The sequence below is a fragment of the Monodon monoceros genome, unplaced genomic scaffold (genome assembly GCF_005190385.1).
Source record: "Monodon monoceros isolate NGI ecotype Baffin Bay Population unplaced genomic scaffold, NGI_Narwhal_1 Super_Scaffold_10, whole genome shotgun sequence".
NCBI classification, from domain to species: Eukaryota; Metazoa; Chordata; class Mammalia; order Artiodactyla; family Monodontidae; genus Monodon; species Monodon monoceros.
The window spans coordinates 35753726-35774650 of NW_021703766.1; the positions used below are offsets into that span (position 1 = coordinate 35753726).

Consider the following 20925-nt stretch of genomic DNA (forward strand, 5'->3'; position numbering starts at 1 on the left):
AATAATGGGAAGCAGTGAAATTTTTTCATTTAGCCAAGAAACTGCTAACTTGAGTTAAAAACAGAGAAGGCAAGATGTAATTTTCTCCCCATATAATTCTAACCCAAAAGATTATTACCCAATAACAGCCTTGGTACCTTGTGCCTTCCTTGACTCTCCTCCAGTCCTTTTTGAATAACTGACAGAAAGTTGGGGCAGAAAATTATTTGTGCCCTAGATGCCTTGGACAAAGCAGCCCTGTGCTGCCAGGGCCTACCAGTGGGGGTAGCTCTCTCAGGAACCAGAACTATTGTGAGCATCTCCTGATTTCCCAGCACTCAAAGTCCAAGTGTGTGTCGGGGGTCTTGTCAAGGTCCAAGTGGGCCACATAAAAAGACAGAGTATTCCAGTTTTTAGGTATTTTAGGTCAACATCAACTCTTGAGGGACTTTTCTCAGATCACAGTAGGGAAGAGTTTCATTCCATTGCCAAGGTCACCCAAATATTTTCTTAGAGCACTGACACTGGCCTGTCAGAAATGACCTCAAAGAAATTTCATTACTATTGACAGCCACTTACAAAAACACCTCAAAGAGTTCACTGCTCTGAATTTCAGGAGGCTTCTGTGAGAAAATAACAGTAAGTGGTAAATTGTACAGGGACTACCAAATAACAGGTTGACCAGCATTTATTTGAAAGCTACCGTGTGCCAGGCACTGAGCTTAAATTCTGAGCTACAAAAATAAGTGAGCCACTATCTTCTGAAAACCCTATGTCAATAGTAAACATATTTGTCAAAGCAAAAGGTACAGAAAACCTAATTAGGTGATAATTACAAGGAGAAGGTTGAGCAGCTACATATTCATGTAACACTAAAACTCCAAGGAACAGGTTACAAATAAGTGTAAGAGTTTCTGCTGCCTAGAAATGGGGACACAACTTTCTGTGTTTGGAGGAGTCATACTAAAGTAAGACATTTCAGATCTCTAGAGAGAGAGGAACTATACAAAGGAGATACTCTTATTTTAGTAAGGAATATATGAATAATAAGTATTCTATCCTAAAGACTACAGAACCAAATGATGAACAGGAAGAAAATCCATTAAAGATAAACAGCATATATAATATTTGTATCCTAGAAACAAGGCAATAGGATGTCCTGCTAAAAGGAGTACACAGATGTGAGAGAAAAAGTGAAAACAAAACAGTCTTATGCTGTATTCTTAGCACATAACATTTATATACAAAATTTAATATAGTATGTAAGATAAAATTTATAGACTCCAGAAATGCCTTTGGAATTACATTTTAGTGGTATGTTTTTCACCTTATTGAAGGTTGATATATTAAAAATGAACTGTCATGTAACAAAAACTTCTGATTTGCTGTTATATTACTGCTAATTGTCTTTTATTCCCTAGTTCCTAAATATTGAAATTCCTCTAAATTTGGTAATAAGAACAAGCTTTTGTCACTGAAAGAGCTGTAGGATTCCTTCTTCTAGATAGTAATAATACTATAATCTATCCACCTGCCCTTTTTGCTTTTGGACCAAGAACTCAGTCAAATTTAATGTTCAATCACAATACCTAATTCAGTCCTGGTGGGATTTCTTCATTTCATGGTTGATTTTCTACTACTGTTTTGAACAATTTATGAAATCTACTTTTTAAAAATTGTAAATAGCCTCAAATCTTCTATGATGTAGAGTATAAATGGAGAAGAAAATTTGTAATCTTCTCTTTTTACCTGAAGATGACCATATTCCTCATAGGAGAGAATCTCATCTCCTGTATGTACGTTGAAAACAGAGTGAAGGCATGTTGTCGGGCGTGGATCCTGCTTAAACTGCTGGACCTAGAATCAAATATAAAATTTGAATAATGCTACTAATTCACATTTTTATCCAAGATCAGAGATTATAAATTATTTTTCAAGACATTTTTTAATGGGGAAAGCAACAGCTTATAGACAGAGGATAGAAAAAAGCAGAAATGTTATTACTTTTTCTAAAGAAACAAAACACAGACAACTCATAATTAGTAATTTAACAGTTAACACGATTGCTAAATACTTAATTGATATTTCACAAACATAGCAACTCAAGTGTAATAGGGAGCTTGTTAATATAGTAGCATTGGCTTTTGTAATGTTTTGCATCTTATTTTAGAGTCAAATAACGGTTTACTCTGTGGGACAGGATTTCAGGGATTGTATCCCACTGTACTGCTATTTGGAAATGCTTACATGACACTCAATGAAAGAGTGCTTCAGGCGACATTCTAATTCAGTAAGTGTTCAAAACTTCAAATGCTTTTTCTTCCTCCAAGGATCACAAATTGTAACCCATGCTCTTGTCAACGTGTTTTCATTTCTTTTGCCACACATACTCTCATTTCTAAGGCACCAATTCCAAGCAAATATAGGCCATACCTTTACTTATTAACTAAATGAAAAATTTAACCATTTTAGAATACTAAGTAATTACTAAATGACAAAAAGACAAACTCCAAGAACAAACAGATATTAATTCAATTCGGCAAACATTTACTGACCAGTTATATGCCAAGTATGCCAAGTACTAGTTCCTGGAAGTATGAGATGAATAGGAACAGAATGAATAGAATAACACATAGCTCTATGTAAGGCAATGACTTTCTTCTCTATTTGATGGTATCTGGGTGTTCATGATCTTGTCTTGTTTCACTTGGCTAAGGAACCACATAGAACCATATTCTCTTCTCTACCTTCAAATTTCTTCTCCATCCTTAAAGTCTTATCTCAAAAAAACCCCACAAAACCTTCTTTTATAAAGTCCCTTCTGAACCCCAACTAAAATTCCTTCCTTTGGACTCCTACATCAAGGTGCTTATCACTCAATTGTTTCTCCAGTCTTTTATTTTCATTAGTTGTCTGTATCTCCCACTATCTTACAAGCTTATAGAAGTCACACTACCCAATATGGTAGCCACTAGCTACATGTGACTAATTAAATTAAATTACAATTATATAAAATTTAGAAATTCAGTCCTTCAGTTACACTGGCCCCATATCAAGTATTCAACAGCCACATATGACTAGTGACTTCTGTAACTGTTCAACACAGTAACAGAGAACATTTAGATCATCACAGAAAATTTATTTGACAGTACTGTGCTAGAGAGCTAACACACCTTTGCACCCCCAAGAGCCCTGCACAAACAAATAAGCTCTCCCTATGGTTGAAATCAACAAAATGAAAGTCAGGACCTATCAAAAGATAATCAGAAATGAGAGAGAGAGGGTAAAGGTAGGGATGTACACCCTCTATCTATGTAGTGACCAAGCTATCCAGTGTTAACTCAGAGAAGGTGAGAAGGCTACCCCTTCTCAGTATCTGAAACTGCTGGCAATAGTCTTAGACCAGCGGTCCCCAACCAGGGACCGGTTTCATGGAAGACAATTTTTCCACTGATCCACTGGTGGGGGTGTGGGGGTTGATGGTTCAGGTGGTAATGAGACTGATGGGGAGCAGCAGATGAAGCTTCAATCGCTCGCCCGCTGCTCACCTCCTACTGTACCGCCCAGTTCCTAACAGGCTGCAGACCTGTACCCATCCACGGGCCAGGGGCTGGGGACTCCTGTCTTAGACTACACAAATAGAAATCAATGTGGTCACTACTTTCACAGTACCATGACTATTATCTCAAAGTGTTGAACATTATTCTGGGCTCATAGACAAAAATGTGGTTAAATTAAAACAAAATACATTTTGCCCACTTGATAAGGATCTAGATGGATACGGTTTTCTTAGTTTAATAAAGTGATTGCTGCAGTTGACAAGGCAGTGTTTGTCATTTGTCTTCAAGACACACAAGTACCCAGCATGAGAATTTATATTCATTCAATCACTGTGTCAGGGGAAAAGCAATTACTAAATGATTAAAGATGCTCAAGTGGGGAATTATATAATTATGCTTCGAGTCTTAAAGCTGTTAAAGACAAATAATTTAAAATTTCAGAAAAAATAAAAGACCCAAACTCTATAAGCTTTGACAATTAATGGGGCATACTGTATGTAAAATATAGACAAAAAGTACTCTTGAAAGCAGTCAAAATCAAGCGGACATCAGTTAGTATTATATGATATCTGGCATTTGGCAAGTAAAAATAAAGAATAATTAAAGTAAATTTTTCTAGATTAAAAAAATATAGAACAATTTTTTTTCTTCTTGTATTTTATTTAGACTTTTCCTGAAAACTTTAATCATTGTGAATAAGTAGTTTATCATTCAGGAAAAGGTACTGAGTATGCTGTCATCCATTCTTAATTTATAGACTTAAAATATGCACTTAGGTGGGAAAAATCATCTCATAAGGGAATCCTGGAAAAATAAACTTTATAAAAGTTTAATGATTTCTCATGAATTAGAAACTACTTCGTAGCATTTTAAATAAATTTTTGAAGGAGATAGAGACAGCAACATTCATAGCCTATTGTAAAGCAAATCCCTGCCCGTTGAACTACTAACTGCAGACCAATTTTGAAATCTGAATGCTTCTCCTTAAGAAGTGTTAATAAAAATAGGTATATGAACATTTAAAGGTAAAAAACGTCCTAATGTTAATAAGTAGAAATTAATACAAGCAGCAAGCCAATAACAGAAATCAGATTGCTCTACATTCTTCAAATCAAGGAAAACTCTATTCATTCAAATTCATAGTAAGTTAAAATATCTCCTTTAGGTAGTATTACTAGAAAATATGTCAGGAAGCATGCTTTACAATGAGAAGCAACAAAAGTGGAGAGCCTTAGACTTTCGAAGTCATGATTTTACTTCAGAAGATGAGCCTTAAGGTTAAAGAGCACTTGAACACTACAAATATGTTTTACTTTAGTTTTAAGTGAAGGCCAAAAGATATAATTTCATATTTAAAAATATGGTAACTGGGGGTGGGGGTAGTGGGATGAATTGGGAGCTTGAGATTGACATATATACACTAATATGTATAAAATAGACAACTAGTAAGAATCTGCTGCATAAAAAAAATAAAATTCAAAAATAAATAAATAAAATGCAATTAAAAAATAAAAATATGGTAACAGTCTCTACTGCTATGGAGTCATTAAGGAAATGGTGAGCACCAATAAGAGGTGAAGGTATGGTGGGACGCACTGAGCTGGGGGCATGGTTCATTCCAACTGAGTCGTATGTGGATTACAGTAATATCCTCCATGCCTACTCTAAAGGTTATGGGACTCAAGAAAGATTATAACAATGAAAATGTTTTAAAATTTGTAAAACCCTACATTTTGTAGTATGCAGAAATGCCTAATCCTAATGTGACCTACACCTTCTTACAACTCACACTTATTTTAATGGTCTACCATCATACCTACATAAGGCAAAAAATGATAATCCTTTGTAATTTAAGGAATTCAAGACAGCTTAAGTCACATTCAAGTGTATTCAAAAGAAAACATAGTTGTGAATACTGGTTAGAAAAGTTGAATAATATTTAGAAAAGGACATTAACAATTGGTTAAACAAGTCACAAAGAAAAAAATTTATATTACATCATTTTCTTCCTTTTGATAAACAATTATAATTTAAGTCCGTCAGCCTGGTTAGCAAACATACGAAATTCATGGCTCTCACAATGTTTCCTCGAGAGAAAAGTTGAATTCATAGACATAAAGCATTCATGAAATGATAAATGTGAAATAAACAGTAAACTTCTCACATAAGAAAAAATAACTTAAATCACACTTACTTCAATCTATATGACATAAGTTTAATTCAAATATGTCAATATGACATAATACTTTATTTCAAACATTGAAAAACCTTTATAATAATGATTTGCAAAGTTAAATCTCAGTAGACAGATTACAGGTTTTTCATATATCTCTTATTATCAGCTGTGAATAAATTTACTTTCTCTGCAAACTAACATTGTTTGGTTGCCATTTTCTGGTGACAGAATATAAGTTTTTTTGTTTTTTTTTTTCATTTTGACTTCAGATACAGGGCTTAAAAAAATGTGCTATCACAAAAACAATATAGTATTCATATGACAGAGATATACAAAACATTAAGTGATCAAAATTGCCTGCATTATTTACTGAAGTGCATCTTTGCTAATGAATCATCAAACCTGAGAGTGGCATGACGCACTGATGTAAATATTCAATATATGGATGCTTACTATATTAGGACCTGGAAACACAGAGGTGTATGTAAGTAGGGGGAATATCACATTATATTTGTATAGAGCTTTACAGTTTAAAAAGTTTTATTATGCATATTATTTCTTTAATTTCCAAAATAACCCTGTAAAGTTTGCTGTTTTCTAAGCCTATAATTCCTGCCCTCTTTACATGTAAATGAATGAAGTTATTATAGTCTTAAACTAAAGTTCACTTAAGCCAGAGTACTAACATGTCCAAAAGGAATTTTGATAAGGATTTTCTTAAGTAATACAATATTGGTTAGAATTATGGATATCGTGAGGTTCCTGAGAAACTGAGTATTTATCAAGCAAACACCAGATGCAAAATACAAACAAATTCAAGCCCAGATAACAGTTCTCAATCAATCTCGCTTAAGGTATTTCTTCAATTTCAGTATTTCAAAACCCTGGGCTGGGAAGGCAGAGCTGTTTTAACCTATCTAGACTGCCCTAGGACGTGGCTTTACCTTTTGAAAGTACATTCTTCTTCAGAAGATGCTATTGCTATATTGGTTAAATTAATGCCTCAGAATGATGTGAGAATTTCAGCCCACACTATAGTGTTTTTACCTTATCGGCCTGACGCATATAGCAGTAGAGAATTCCTCTCATGCATTTTATAGCCGAGTGCTCCAGCTCATGGGTCCTTCCCTTGTCATCATCAATGCGCCTGGGTGAGAGAGATAACTCATGAGACAAATTGAAAATGCATTTGAAAAGGAAGCAGAGCTTTTGATAATTAAGTATTTAACAATCTAGCTAGCTAATCCTATGTTCTGGCGACATCTACTAATTCTGTAACAGTGAAACTGCAATTTCCCAGCAGATGCAGAAATGCTGGGGAAAAAAAAAGTCCCATGATGAAACTTGCACAAATTTCTCCTTCTTTTAAGGAAGTAAGCCAATTGCTTTAAAAATAGTATATAATATTTTCAACACTGACTTGGCTGAAACTTTAAAGGATATTTCTATATTGGAAAAATCCACCAAAAGATTTTTTAAATTCATTGTTACAAAGTAGAGGCAATTTTAAATATCAATCCCTTTAGGTCATGCAACGGCCACTTGGATTCAATGAAGTGTAGATTAAGGTAGACACATGTCTTCTTTGTTCTGCCATGTGTTTAATAATGCCAGCCGGGCACTTCAGTCAGGAATGCCTTCAGCTAAAACATGCATCCAGTATGATACATGATGCATTTGGGCAAAAAGTTTTATATCCTTAGGTCTTAGTTTAAAATCAACTGACCACAGTTTACATCTCTTGCTTTTAAAAAGAAAAAAAACCAGCTAACACCTAACTATTAAACTAGGTTGAGATGTCCTTCTGTCTTTAAGTTCCTTCTGTCTTTAAGTTCCTTTATTATTGATCAGCGGCCTTCAAAAAAGAGGAATAAGAGTTACCCACCAATGAAAAAAATAGAAGTAGTTTATTCATTGTTTTACTAAATCTTAACTAAAATATCTGGCCATCATCCTCACCTGATAAAAAACATCACCTGTCTCCTTTACCTCTTCTTTCAATTACAGATCTCACATACCAGTAATGGAAAGAAGGATGATCATTTTAACATGGTACAGTGAATGTCAGTAAAGAGTAAGTTATTTGTCATTAGAACATCATTCCTCCTTTCATATGCAGGCGATAAAGTAAAACTAGTATGATTCTGCTCTGTGATCTATTTTCACCCTGATGTCAGAGCCAAGTGTTAATAGAAGCAAATTATGGCACGGATAACAGTGGATGGGGCACTGATAAATGAAGGAAACAGCACATCTGGAGTATAATGAGCTCAAAGAAATGTTCTGTATATAATTCCCACCTCACCATAAAACAAAGAAATAATTCAGGGGGAAAAAAAAGTCAAGTTTTTCTAAAATTGCCTTTAAAATAATTATCTGCCCCTAATTTCCACATTCATTAAACCACGACTAAAATATTCCAGAATAATTTAGCCGCAATAAGGAATCCTATTTCAATGAAGCTTTCGAGCTTCTCCTTTGTTCTGCAAATAATAGTGGTAACCAGAAGAATATTTCTCTTCTGACTTAGAAAATAAAAGAACAGTTGCATCTGAGTAAAAACATTTAGGCAATTAGTATATATCTATTGCCTTTCCTAAGAGTTAAAATGAACCTAGTGATCCAAAATAATTCCTCTATTTTCTACGAGGAACTGGCAATATTCTACTCTTTAGCCAGCTCTGTGGATGCACATTCAAGTTTTAATATGATCTCAATAATACTTTTAATTTTAAAAAATAGATAAATAATTTTATATTTAACTTTAGTCAATATATTGATCACAAGCTATGTGGAGATGTTGATCAGGTATTTCTACAATATGAAGTCTTGAGTTTATATCTGAACCAGAATTCCATACTTATAAATATATAACTAGTGAAGAAACTAAACACTTGAATCCTATCATTGGTGCATTATTTCCACACAGCCAAACTTCAAGGAAAAAAAAATAAGAATACTGTTTGGTCATGTGACTTGACTGTTTACTAGCACTAAGCTAGGGCCACCTGTTATATTCAGTTCCTAAAATAGCAATAAATCTGACAAGGGAGGGAACTGGCTAACTTCTTGCATGAAGGCATCCTCTCTCTCCCTTAGACAGTACTGCAAGGTATCTTGTCTGCCTTGAGTTTTTGTATTTCTAATATATGCACATTTAAACAGTCTGAAAGTACTTCTTCAAGTCAATGCTCTTTTTAAAAAAATTACTTACTCTTCTCAAATATAAAAAGTAAACTAAATTCCATATTTAAACCCTAATTTAAAGTCATGTTTTTTTCTAGAAGTTATATTAGAAAGAACAAAAAATGCGAAAACCCTACATGATACTTTTTAGTATGGCATAAAGTATAGGTTCAAGTTTCTTTTAACAGATTTTGTATAATTGACTAGGTTCAGGAACAGTTTTAACCTAAACCATGTAAATCAATATAATTATTTATAAAATAAAATAATTATAATGGTTATAATTATATAAAATATAAAATTTTATTTATATTAATTATAATTATATTCACATATAATTATAATGTAATATAATGTAATGTAATATAATTATACATAGTGTAATATAGATATAGTATAATTTTAAACAATGGCATATTCAGGACTACAACTTTATATGTAAATGACATTTTAAAAAGTCAAACATTTTAGTTAGTATTTCTTCCCTCCTCTAAAATAAAACAAAATTACAAAGTGAAACTTTAATATTACATTTAAGGAAAACTATTTCAAAGTGTATTTTTGCAAATAAGTTACTTCATTGTCTCTTGACTTTATCCAATTATTTAATTAAATAACATCAAATTATACTCCTAATGTATATGAAATATAAATGTGCATAAAATAATCCTTTTAAGTCCTCAGTACACATGCACACACACACAAATTCAAACAGAAGTGAGGTTTCAAGAGATTTTTGACAAGACTAATTGAAAACTAATACAATTAGAAAGCTCAAATTACTTCCATTTTCAAAAATTAGTAACTTTATATTATGCATTCATTACCAATAAGAGATTGATATAAATTCATAAGAGAAAATACTGATAGCTTAATTTTTGAGGAATTCTACCTAATATAATCTATATGATTTCATTAGCATTTAAAAGCAGAACTGGAAACAAAATTCTACTAATTTTACAACATGGGGATTCTCTAAACAAACTATCACAACATAATATTGTGAAAGTAAAAAGGGCTTCATAGTAATTTTGTGGTAAGTACCCTTGCATTTATCCAAATAGAACACATTTTGCTTGCTAGTAAAACAAAAAATCTGCTACTTTAACTATGTAAGAAGATAAATTATCCAGGGAGTTAGTACATAGATAGTGTCCCCAGCAAAGAAAAGATTTAAAATTCTCTATCAGATGTTTGAAGCCTCCTGGGAAAAGGCCGGTACTCTTGGTTTTTTTTAAGCAATTTTCCCCCAACATTTTATTTACAAAAATTTCAAATCTATAGAAAAGCTAAAAGAATGCTACAATTACTCTTCACCTGGATTCACCAGTTGCTAAAATTAGCTTGCATTCTCTAATTTATTTTCTGCAGTATTTGAATATCATTACCCACACATATTTCAGAAGTATCTCCTAAAAACAAGGACATTCTCCTACATAACCATAATATCATTATCATACCCAATGAATTGATACTATAATGTCTAATATATAGTGTATATCAAATAGAATCCAACTATCCCCCAAATATACTTTACCCTTTTTTTAATGCGTGATTCAATCAAGGTTCACGCATTGCATGTAGTTCTCATAATCTAGCCATCTTCACACCTATTTTCTAATCTTCTATGATTATTACATTTTTTAAGAGCTCAGGCAAGTTGTCTTACAAGTAGTCACAATCTGGCTTTGTCTGATTGTTTATTTACAGATAGAGCCATTTACACATTTTGGTAAGAAGTCAATATGGGTAATGTGCCACATCAGGAGGCACCTAATGTCAGTATGTCCCATTACTGGCTTGACTACTTGATTAAGGTGCTACTGGTCCTAAGACTAGTATTTGCTAGACATTTAATGAAGCTACATTGTGCTTACATAGAATATGGTAAAAAACGCTGGTAGTGACATTAGCAAACAAGTGCTGAAGGTGACTGCCTTTATATTATCTCACTATTTGATTTTCTTTACAAGTGCAACACATCAATGATTTAAGACAGAGGAATCATGTTCATGTGAAAGATACAGTTTTCAAATCAGAAGTACATGCATGTATCACCTTCAGAAAATTAATATTCAGAAACCTCATTTTTGTAACGGTTAAAGTGTATCACTATTGACTATGTGTCAGGACCCACAACAGATGCTTTCCATATATAATGAAATAAATGAAGTAAGGAGAACTTTTGTATTGTGAAAAGATTTATTTTTCTTTTACTTTATGAAATAATTATTTGACTGACAACCAGATTATTAAGTGATACCCCAAAGAAGTATAGTAAGAAAAACACTAAACTGGGAGAGGGAAGGAGAAGAGTCCTGGCCCTGGCTCTGTCATGAACTAGTTGTGCAATTTTGAACAAATCTGTTAACTACTCTAGGCCCTAGTTTTATCATCTGTAAAATTCAATCATCATCAATTTCCTCTGTGATTGAAACCAATCAACTCAACGAGAATGGGCAATCCATTCTGTCAAAGACTAATGATGATTTACAAACCTAGAGATGAGAAATTTTGGTCACAAACTCATAAAATGTTAGAACTTGTCTCATGTAAATCCTTAGGAAAACTGAAAGGTTTAGAGTCCTAAAAGGAGATGTGAGCAGTTGCAGGTAACACAGTGACTCAGCAGCAGAGCCAGCTGCCCAATTTGTCTTGGGGCTACAAAACCCTATTACCTAGACTTGGAGTTACTAGTAAAAGACACACCAGCTTACCTGTATGCAAGAGCCAAAGCCCAGGCCCCAGCAGCGCAGTATAGACTGTCATGGATCTTGGCCTTCTGATCATCACCAAATGTTTTTGTGGGAAAGAGACCTGTGGTTGGACTTTGATACAGCAGCAATGTTGACTTGACTGAAATTGAAAACAAGAAAAAGAACGAATTGTAAAGCCATCCATTTCCCTTGAGCTGAAGGTCTTAAACTTCTTTGGTTTCCTCATCCTACAATTTTGTTGTTTCTAAACTTAGCTGTAGTATAAAACTTTTGAAGATGTAGAAACAACTCCAGGTAAGTAACTGCAGCCTAAGTAGGGATCCACCCTGCATGAAGGGGTCTTTCCACTTTTGAGGAAAGAACTCAGCTAACTGGCATTTAAAAAGCCTTCAGCACATCCTTCTTTATGTCAGTAAGTGTTATAAGGCAACATCAGATACAGAAAAAAAAAAGATTAACCAAAAAACTAAGTATATTTTCAAAAATAAGTTCAATAGGGAAAAATAAAGCAAATATACAACAAAGAGTTGTATACATTTGCTAAATCCAAAGCTAATAACTCAACCCTAAACAGGCCAGAATCCTGTTTTTCACTGATGACTAATTCGTACCTGAAGAGCAATGTATTCATTTTACATATTATATCAGTGATATGTTTAACATTTTAAAACTGAATCCCATCTTTATATAACATGAAAACAGCAAGCAAATAATTATTTTGTGAACATTCAACTTAAGTCAAAGAAGTCTGAAATCAGCGTTTTCCAGTTGTCCGTCAGTATGCACAGGAATGGTTCCAGGACCCACCATGCATGTGAAAATCCTCAGACACTCAAGTCCCTTATCTAAAATGGCTAATACAGTAGGCCCTCCTTATCTGCAGGTTCTGCATCTGCAGATACAGAAAGCAAACTCTACTACCTTATATAAAACAGTCCTAAAATAGAAAAATAAACACACCAAAATTACATTTCCTAAAAGCTATTTTATTCCTGTCTAACTATAAATGGATGAATAATGTTCTTCCCCCAAATAAATTAAGTTACTCTAATCTAGATTGGCATATGTCAACTACTTTAGGACAGTTTTTCAAAGGTCTAAAGTACTCTGGTCCATCACAGAGATTAAAGACTTAAATTGCTTTTTCTTTTTTCAGACTAAACTGACATTATCATTTCTTTCAGAATACCAGGGTATTTATTATTTTTCGCAGAGTAAAAAACTGGTCCTCATAGTCCAAAGTAAAAATCTGACATTCCTTTTAAAAGGCAGTTTAATCTCTTTAGCTAGTTATGGCTACAAAGATAATAAGTAGGCAACATAAGAATATATACCAGAATCTTGACCAAAATAAGTTGAAATAAGGTTTTACATGATGCTGACACAAAAAAATCCTTCTCCTTAGTGAGATAAATAAATCAAATTTTATATTTGACATACTAGGCCACATAAATGGCACAAGAAGCAAACTGACAAAAAAAATTAATAGGCATTTCCAACTTACGGTCTGATGAACAAAGAGGAGCCCCGTAAATACATACATATCTCAAAGTTGCTTGCTCACATTAAGTAACAAAATTTGTCAGGTTGATCCTGACAAAAACAAAACAGCAACCAAAAAAACAGGGACCTGATATCAGTAACAGTAACCTGAGATTACCTTTTGAATCTCAATGAATTAGAAATGGATATAAAAGGTTCAGGACTACATAGGAACCATGTATAGGTAAATAAGCAAGGAATACTTCTACAAAATCTTTGTGTAAGAATTATTCAAGAGACAGCCTCTAGTTCTCAAATCTGGTAATATTTAGGAAGGCTAAAAGGACACAGAGGACACTGGTGACAGTTTCAAAATGATTCAGGGGACAGATATGACTTGTCAGATTCCTTCTATAGTCCCCATATCATATGCAATTGGAATATGTAGCTGTCTAAGCACTGAAACTACCCCAACATCCAAATGAGAGAACATCATCCATATAATATATATAATATAACTAAGGCATAGCTACCTAAGGACATGTTTTCCTCAGGTTTTGCTTACCAATTCTGTAATAGTGATCCAATTTATCCCACAGAGTTTCATTATCAGGTCTCGGAAGATTAATGCTTTTAAGAGGTTCGTAAACTGAGCCTGAAAGAAAAATGAAAACCCATCAAATTCAATCATTTTCATCCAGATAAACAAAGAAACTTCTAAACAAATGAAGCTCTACTTAGCAATCTAATTTTCATTTTTATAGTGAACTATCACATTTCACTACTTGTCAAATTTGGGGTGGGAAAAGGAAAAAGAAGAAAGCACTTGTAGTATTTCTAAATGTTATGAGCTATCCCCCTCCTCACCCCCAGCAGTCAAGCCAACTAACTCCTGTATACTGGTTCTAACATCTCAAATATCACTAATACTCCTGTGGTAGTCCAGTAGCTCAATAATTTCAGTTCCTTCTGAGAAATATCAATATATCTACTTACATGCCCTGAAATCCAAACCGTATTCCTTATCCTTATGCATTATCAGGCAGTTTTCTGTCAAACAATCATACCCCCGAAACCTCAAGGAAAAAGATACTGTACATGTTCCAAAGTCACCCACTTCATGAATATTCAGATAGTTTTCATACTGAAAGCCTGAAGCCTCCACTTTCTCCTAGGTAGATAATACTTGCCTTATTATCTAGACTATAAGCAGAAACCATTTCTACTTTTCAGCCATGGAAACTACAGCAAGGTGTTAGCAGAATACACTGCTCAAAAGCTACAAAATTCACGCTAATCATGATAATCTGCCACAAAATGGATACAGAAAATTGTTCACTTGACTAGTGCACTTTCTCAACTGCTGACTGAAAGGAAGACATCTGACCCTTCAGCCATCAGAATAAGTACTGACTCTCATTCTTGTTAAAAGCACTCAGAAATTATAAACATCTCAAAGTCACAATTAATCCACCCTGGGACTCAGGTAAGCCACGTCATATAGTCTAGCAACATAGCACAAGAGTGAACCTATAACTTACCAGGGTGGGGGGTCGTGTTGGAAGGCATTAAGAATCAGTTTTTAAAGAAAATTAAAGCATTTATGTTCGTAAAATTGCTATGGCCATTATGCTAGTTTAAAGCCAAGTTATTTGAAGTCTCTTAATGTTTAGGGGAAGTAAGGTAAAGTTCTACACATTCAGGCAATAGTCCCATTACCTTCTGTTATAAAGAGAGATGACTTACGGATGAAAACAGGGAATATGAATTGACTTGCTCTGAGTGAAGAGATTTTCCTAAAAAAGTCTTCACAATGACACCAACGAGAATGGCCCCCACAGTGAAGTATGGAGAGGACTACCAACACAGAGAGGAAAGCATCAGGACTGCAAAGGAGGCAAGGGTCCACACATGCCTTCTGCCTCTCTGCATTCAATTAGCTCTGGGTAGGTTTAAGTATATTGGCAGTATATGGGCAGCCTGGCAGCTGGGAAGGAATGCTTGCATGTTAGGTGATAAGCTCTGGGGGGTCTACACACTCTCGGTGAAATTCAGCCATAATTAATAAAATAAAATCAGGTACAAATCATCACGTTTTAAATTGTGCATATGGATATACAAAGACTAAAGGGGACATGTTTGCTGGGGTGGAATGATTGTGGAATGATTTGTTTTTACTTATATTTTATTTAGATTTGTTTTTATTTATTTTGTGGTGAAATGATTTGTTTTTATTTAGAGCGCTATTCGTAGAGCTAAGATTTTGCTTTATATGAGAAAAATAAAATCACCAAATGTTGCATATACATTTTCATTACAATTAGATAAATAATACATGTGCATATGGATAAAGATTGAAATGGAATATGCAAAACTGAAATCTATTTGCATTATAATAGTAGGTGATTTATTTTGAAAGATTATTTTAATGACTCTGTATCAGGGTTCTTAGAGTGAAAAAAATACTTCCTTTAAAAGTACTATTACATTTAAGGTGCCCCTTACCTCCCCCAAAAGACTAAAATGATTCTGTCATCTAATGTTTTTCAATAAAATCACCCATGGAGTTTCTTAGAAGCAACAATAAATAAATGGGAAACCAGACTTTTCAAGAAAATAAATACCCATTCAGCAAGAGCTAAAAGATGTTCAAAACAAAGCAGAAAAGTGTAAAAGTAAAATCAGCTAATTCACTGAGAATCTATGTTTTCTTATACCTTCCTATATCTTCAAAGAAAGCCCAAGGTAAATTAAGAACAGCTTGGCTAGATAAATGTCAACACTTCAGTGATCACCACTATATTGCTTCTAAAGTAACTGCATAAAATTAAATTACTTAGAAAGGAAAAGCAATAATGGAAACATTTTAAACAAGAATTAAACATCTGAAAAGCATCAATACCAATACAAACGTGGAGGAGAAAGAAATCAACAATGGAGTACAAGTTCCCAAAGACAAAGATGCAAAATAACAGAAAACTCTAATAATGTTTAGAGTTCAAAATGAAATGAATTTTTAAAATACAAATTTCTCCTTTCCATATTTTTCTCATTTGAATTTTGCCTATATCTAAACAGCACAAAGTAAAATAAAACTTATCAGTTATCAAGTATGTAAAATGAGTTTAAACATGTCAACCTGATTTTTTACCTGACAATTCATTTTGTATTAGAAAAATACAGTCTACATCTTCATTTCAGAACACATTACGTCAAACAGATAACAGTGACAAAAAAGATGAAGCAGAAGTTGTTACTTGAAGAGAAATATTACAGCTTTATCATGAAGGAAGGAAGTGCTATTTACTAACAAAGACTAAAGAATGAGCTGCTCTGTGAGACATAAACAGTATTATAGAAAGAGATAAACTTAACAAAGGTATAAGCTTTCTGAATTTGCACTATAAACCCAGAAGGTTTCTGAGTGTTATGGAGAGGCTCTTAAGAAATCACAAAACAGCACTGATAGTTAAATAGTAACTGTTAAAAGCATGAAATAGATGACCCATGAGGAAATTCAAGGCGGAAAACTGATCAGCAAACCAAAACATCAGAAGTGTATTATTTGGGCGTCTTACTTTACATGATTCAAAGCTCTTTAATACATACAAAAATATTATTAATCAAGACTTTGATGATCCCTCAAGTAGCTTTATCATTTTTCCATGCATGGTGGTGGACTAAGATGAATATCATTATTTATTCATTCAGTTAATATATACAGTGAATGCATAAGACTCTGGACCATACATCTAGCAGGCTACCAAGGCCTACAGATTAGGAAGAAAGGTAAGGTTTTGAATACGATTACATTTTATATATATACATATGAATAACAAGGTAGAGTGGTGAGTTCCTTAAAAGACAAAGGACAGGAAAATTTAATCCCCCTGTGGGGCTCACAGAACAGGGAACTCCTGCATTGCAATCTCTAAACTTACTTGCAATTTCAAATAATGAATTGCCATCTAAATATGAAGGTAACAACTGAACTCCAGGAAGATGTTAAGTCATAAATATATATACATATATGCACACATACTTAATATAGTTATTTTTTTAATTTATTTTTAATTTATTTTATTTTTGGCTGCATTTGGTCTTTGTTGATGTGCCCGGGCTTTCTCTAAGTTGTGGCGAGCGGGGACTCCTCTTTGTTGTAGCGCGCACTTCTCATTGTGGTGGCTTCTTTTGTTGCAAAGCACAGGCTCTAGGCACGTGGGCTTCAGTAGTTGTGGCAAACGGGCTCAGTAGTTGTGGCTTGCGTGCTCTATAGAGCGCAGGCTCAGTAGTTGTGGCACAGGGGCTTCGTTGTTCCGTGGCATGTGGGACCTTCCCAGACCAGAGCTCGAACCCGTGTCCCCTGCATTGGCAGGCAGATTCTTAACCTCTGCGTCATCAGGGAAGTTCCTAATACAGTTCTAAAACTTATACACATGTCTCATGAAACAAGATACTATATACTAAGATTTTTTTTGAAGTGATACACATGAAGGTTTAGGTGAAGAAATTATATCACTAAAGGGTAAATTTTATTGACACACTGACCCTAGTATGCCCTTTCACAGGATAATTTTATTATAAATTTAAATCCATAGAAAGGACCATAGGATTTTGATTCTCTCCCTCAATTAAAATAATTTCTTTCCAGATTAAAAAAAAAAAGATAACATTCTATCACCCTAAAAAAGGTATCATTAACATTTTGGTATGTTTTGGTACATTTGGTACATTAACATTTTGATGCATTCTTTTCAGGCATTTTTTACCGTGTATATATTTTTTAATGCGTACACTTTTTAATGTGTATATTTTTTTAGTGTGTATATATCACATAAACACATAAAATTTACCACATATAGGATCATAACATACATATTGTTTTTCTCATGGACGTAAGTCCTTTTTTTTCTTACCTCATCCTCTTGCCCTCTTCTGTACTCATAACCACACATTTTCCATGTTTATATAATCAAACATATAGGCAAGAATGAGAGAAGAGTCTGCCCTTGCTCGTTTTATAAAAATGGGATCATGACAGACCTGTGCTTGCATTTAGCTCCTCTCATTTAACAACACACAGGGAAATCACTAGAAGTGATGGCTCTTTCTTTTGCTATACTACAACTTATTCCACTAGCCCCCCATCAGTGGGTATATAATTTGCTCCCTATTTTAACCATCACAAACAATACTGCAAAACACAGATATACACAGATATAACCAGGAGTGTGCTAGAACCAGTTAGAACTGGCTGGAGAGATTCAACTGTGAAATTGTCAGGAATTTTGGGACTGGTTGTGAAACACAGCCATAACTGCAAATTAAATTACAACTAATTATTAAAAACAATGGTAATAAATAATCAAGCCTCATCACTTCCTAATTATTTTACTACATTCTACTATTATATATACTTTTGAGTTTATTTATACCTATATATCTGTACATTGGAAATACTATGTAATAGCATGTTACAATACATATCTTCCCAACTCTGCATTCAGTAATGTCACGAAAAGTAGTAGTATTGAATTATTACTATTTTTTTTTTTTGCGGTACGCGGGCCTCTCACTGTTGTGGCCTCTCCCGTTGTGGAACACAGGCTCCGGACGCGCAGGCTCAGCGGCCATGGCTCACAGGCCCAGCCGCTCCGCGGCATGTGGGATCTTCCCAGACAGGGGCACAAACCCGTGTCCCCTGCATCGGCAGGCGGACTCTCAACCACTGCGCCACCAAGGAAGCCCCCAGAGGGGCCACATTCTTGAGCACTTAACATCTGAATGTGTAGATCTTTACCTTACTTCCCCTAAACATAAAGAGATTTCAAATAACTTGGCTTTAGACTAGCATACTGGCCATAGCAATTTTACGAACATAAATGCCACATAAAAAGGTTTTTGATAGGGGCTTGGTCCGGAAAGATCCCACATGCCGCGGAGCAACTAAGCCTGTGTGCCACAACTCCTGAGCCTGCGCTCTAGAGCCCACGAGCCACAACTACTGAGCCCACATGCCACAACTACTGAAGCCTGTGCAGTCTGGGGCCCACAACAAGAGAAGCCATCGCAATGAGAAGCCCACGCACCACAATGAAGAGTGGCCCCTGCTCACCGCAACTAGAGAAAGTCCACGCGCAGCAAAAAAGACCCAAAGCAGCCACAAATAAATATATAAATTTATTTAAAAATAATAAATAAAATGGTTTTTGATAACCCCAAGGTTATACATATAGTTACTGCAATTTTCTTCTAAGCTTTTTATAATGTTAAAAAAATAAAGTTTCCCACTTAGCTATTTTATCCATTGGGAATTTGTTTTCTAAACCGTTTTTAAAGTAAGTAGTAAATTCCATTCATTTTAAAAAGATCAAATTGGTCAAAATATTTTTTTTAGGTTACAAAATATTCAATAGAAAGATCCATTTGTCCTAAATTATAAAGAGACCATCTCAAACTATGGGATTCAAATAGACAATTTCCTCTTGAAATAATACAACTTAATTTTCAAAAGCTATATAAAAACTCTAGTATCTAATAATGTAGCATTTGATCTACTTATATACAAGATTTCAAACCCATCATGGACATATGATATTTACAAACAGCTTAAACAATAATCAGCTTCATGTGCAGCTACATTAATGTCTCTAAAAATCGCAATTGCCTGGAATAACATATATTGATTTTTTTTTAAGTACTGTACGTAGCACTCAATGATGCATATTGACACAAAGTTAAAACATAAAGTATGCTGCACCCTTTCATTTTTCTATAGGTCTTGGGTTGTAGCAGAGAAATACACAAAAAATGTGAAAGTAGAATCTTAGCCCAAGGAAAGAATCAACCAGTATCTTCTGTCTGCGTTTTATTCATGATTCTCTAACTTTGGGAATGGAGCAGGGTGAGATTCACCAGTTCTAAAGACTGCAACTTTAGAATCTTCTGCCTGAGCTAATGGTAAACAGCTAATTTTATAGACATAGGACATTAAGAACTGTGATTTTTCAGTCAGGAAAATCTCTGAAAGCGTTAGTCTCTTAAGCCTAAGTTTTTGAAAACTGTTAAGTGCAGAGGCTAATAAACTAATAAGAAAGTATGTACGAAGAAGCAGTTGAATAACCAAAATCGCTGAGCTAACATATTCTCCAACAAAATGATCAGGAACTAAGAAGAATCTGAAGCCCTTGCATTGTAGAGGGTCAAAAAGCCCCACAGTTTCATGAGGTTTGGATAGTCCTTATACTTGCATATAGAGAAGGTGAGGAGGGCAGGAAGGGTACAGACCAGGAAGGCATGGAAAAGCAAAGAGATAGCCTTGTATATGAACATACAAAATATATGCAAACCACATCTGCGGTTTATCAGTTAATTATTAAAACATTAATTTCTGAGGTGTTAAGATATCAAGGTTTCCCAGAGTATAATAATTATATGTTTATCATCTATATTATGATACAACGTATTTTCAAGCAACTTTGAAATTTAAATTAAATCATTAACTTGGGATGATAAGTTCTTCATCTTAAAATTCCCTTTTACTCCTCCACTGATAAAAACTAGAAGGATACTACTATAGAACGGACAAATTATTCTAATATATTCTCACCTTTGTATCCCTAATGCTTGTACTAGGAGGTTCACAATCCAAATGTTTATTTAATTGAACTGTGTGACCCACATGATTGGGGGAGGCCTTCTTCAATTCCACAGGCAGAGTTAATTGTTCCATATTCTGCATTCTTACAGCACTCTGTAAATACCTTAAGTACTGTTCTTGCTTATGACAATACATTTTATTTTCACTAGTTGATTAATGTGCTAT

The 20925-nt window shown here is 34.2% G+C and overlaps 1 protein-coding gene across 4 annotated transcripts in view; it reads right to left on the reverse strand.

Moving 5' to 3' along the window:
• PHKB (phosphorylase kinase regulatory subunit beta) overlaps positions 1–20925 on the reverse strand; it is a 200475-nt gene that overhangs the window by 147403 nt on the left and 32147 nt on the right. For all 4 annotated transcript variants that reach the window (XM_029200886.1, XM_029200909.1, XM_029200902.1 and 1 more), the window contains 4 exons: positions 13666–13755; positions 11619–11757; positions 6763–6862; positions 1729–1836 (listed from right to left, as the gene is read on the reverse strand). In XM_029200886.1, coding sequence (XP_029056719.1) covers positions 1729–1836; positions 6763–6862; positions 11619–11757; positions 13666–13755 — 437 coding nt within the window. The remainder of the gene's footprint in view (positions 1–1728; positions 1837–6762; positions 6863–11618; positions 11758–13665; positions 13756–20925) is intronic.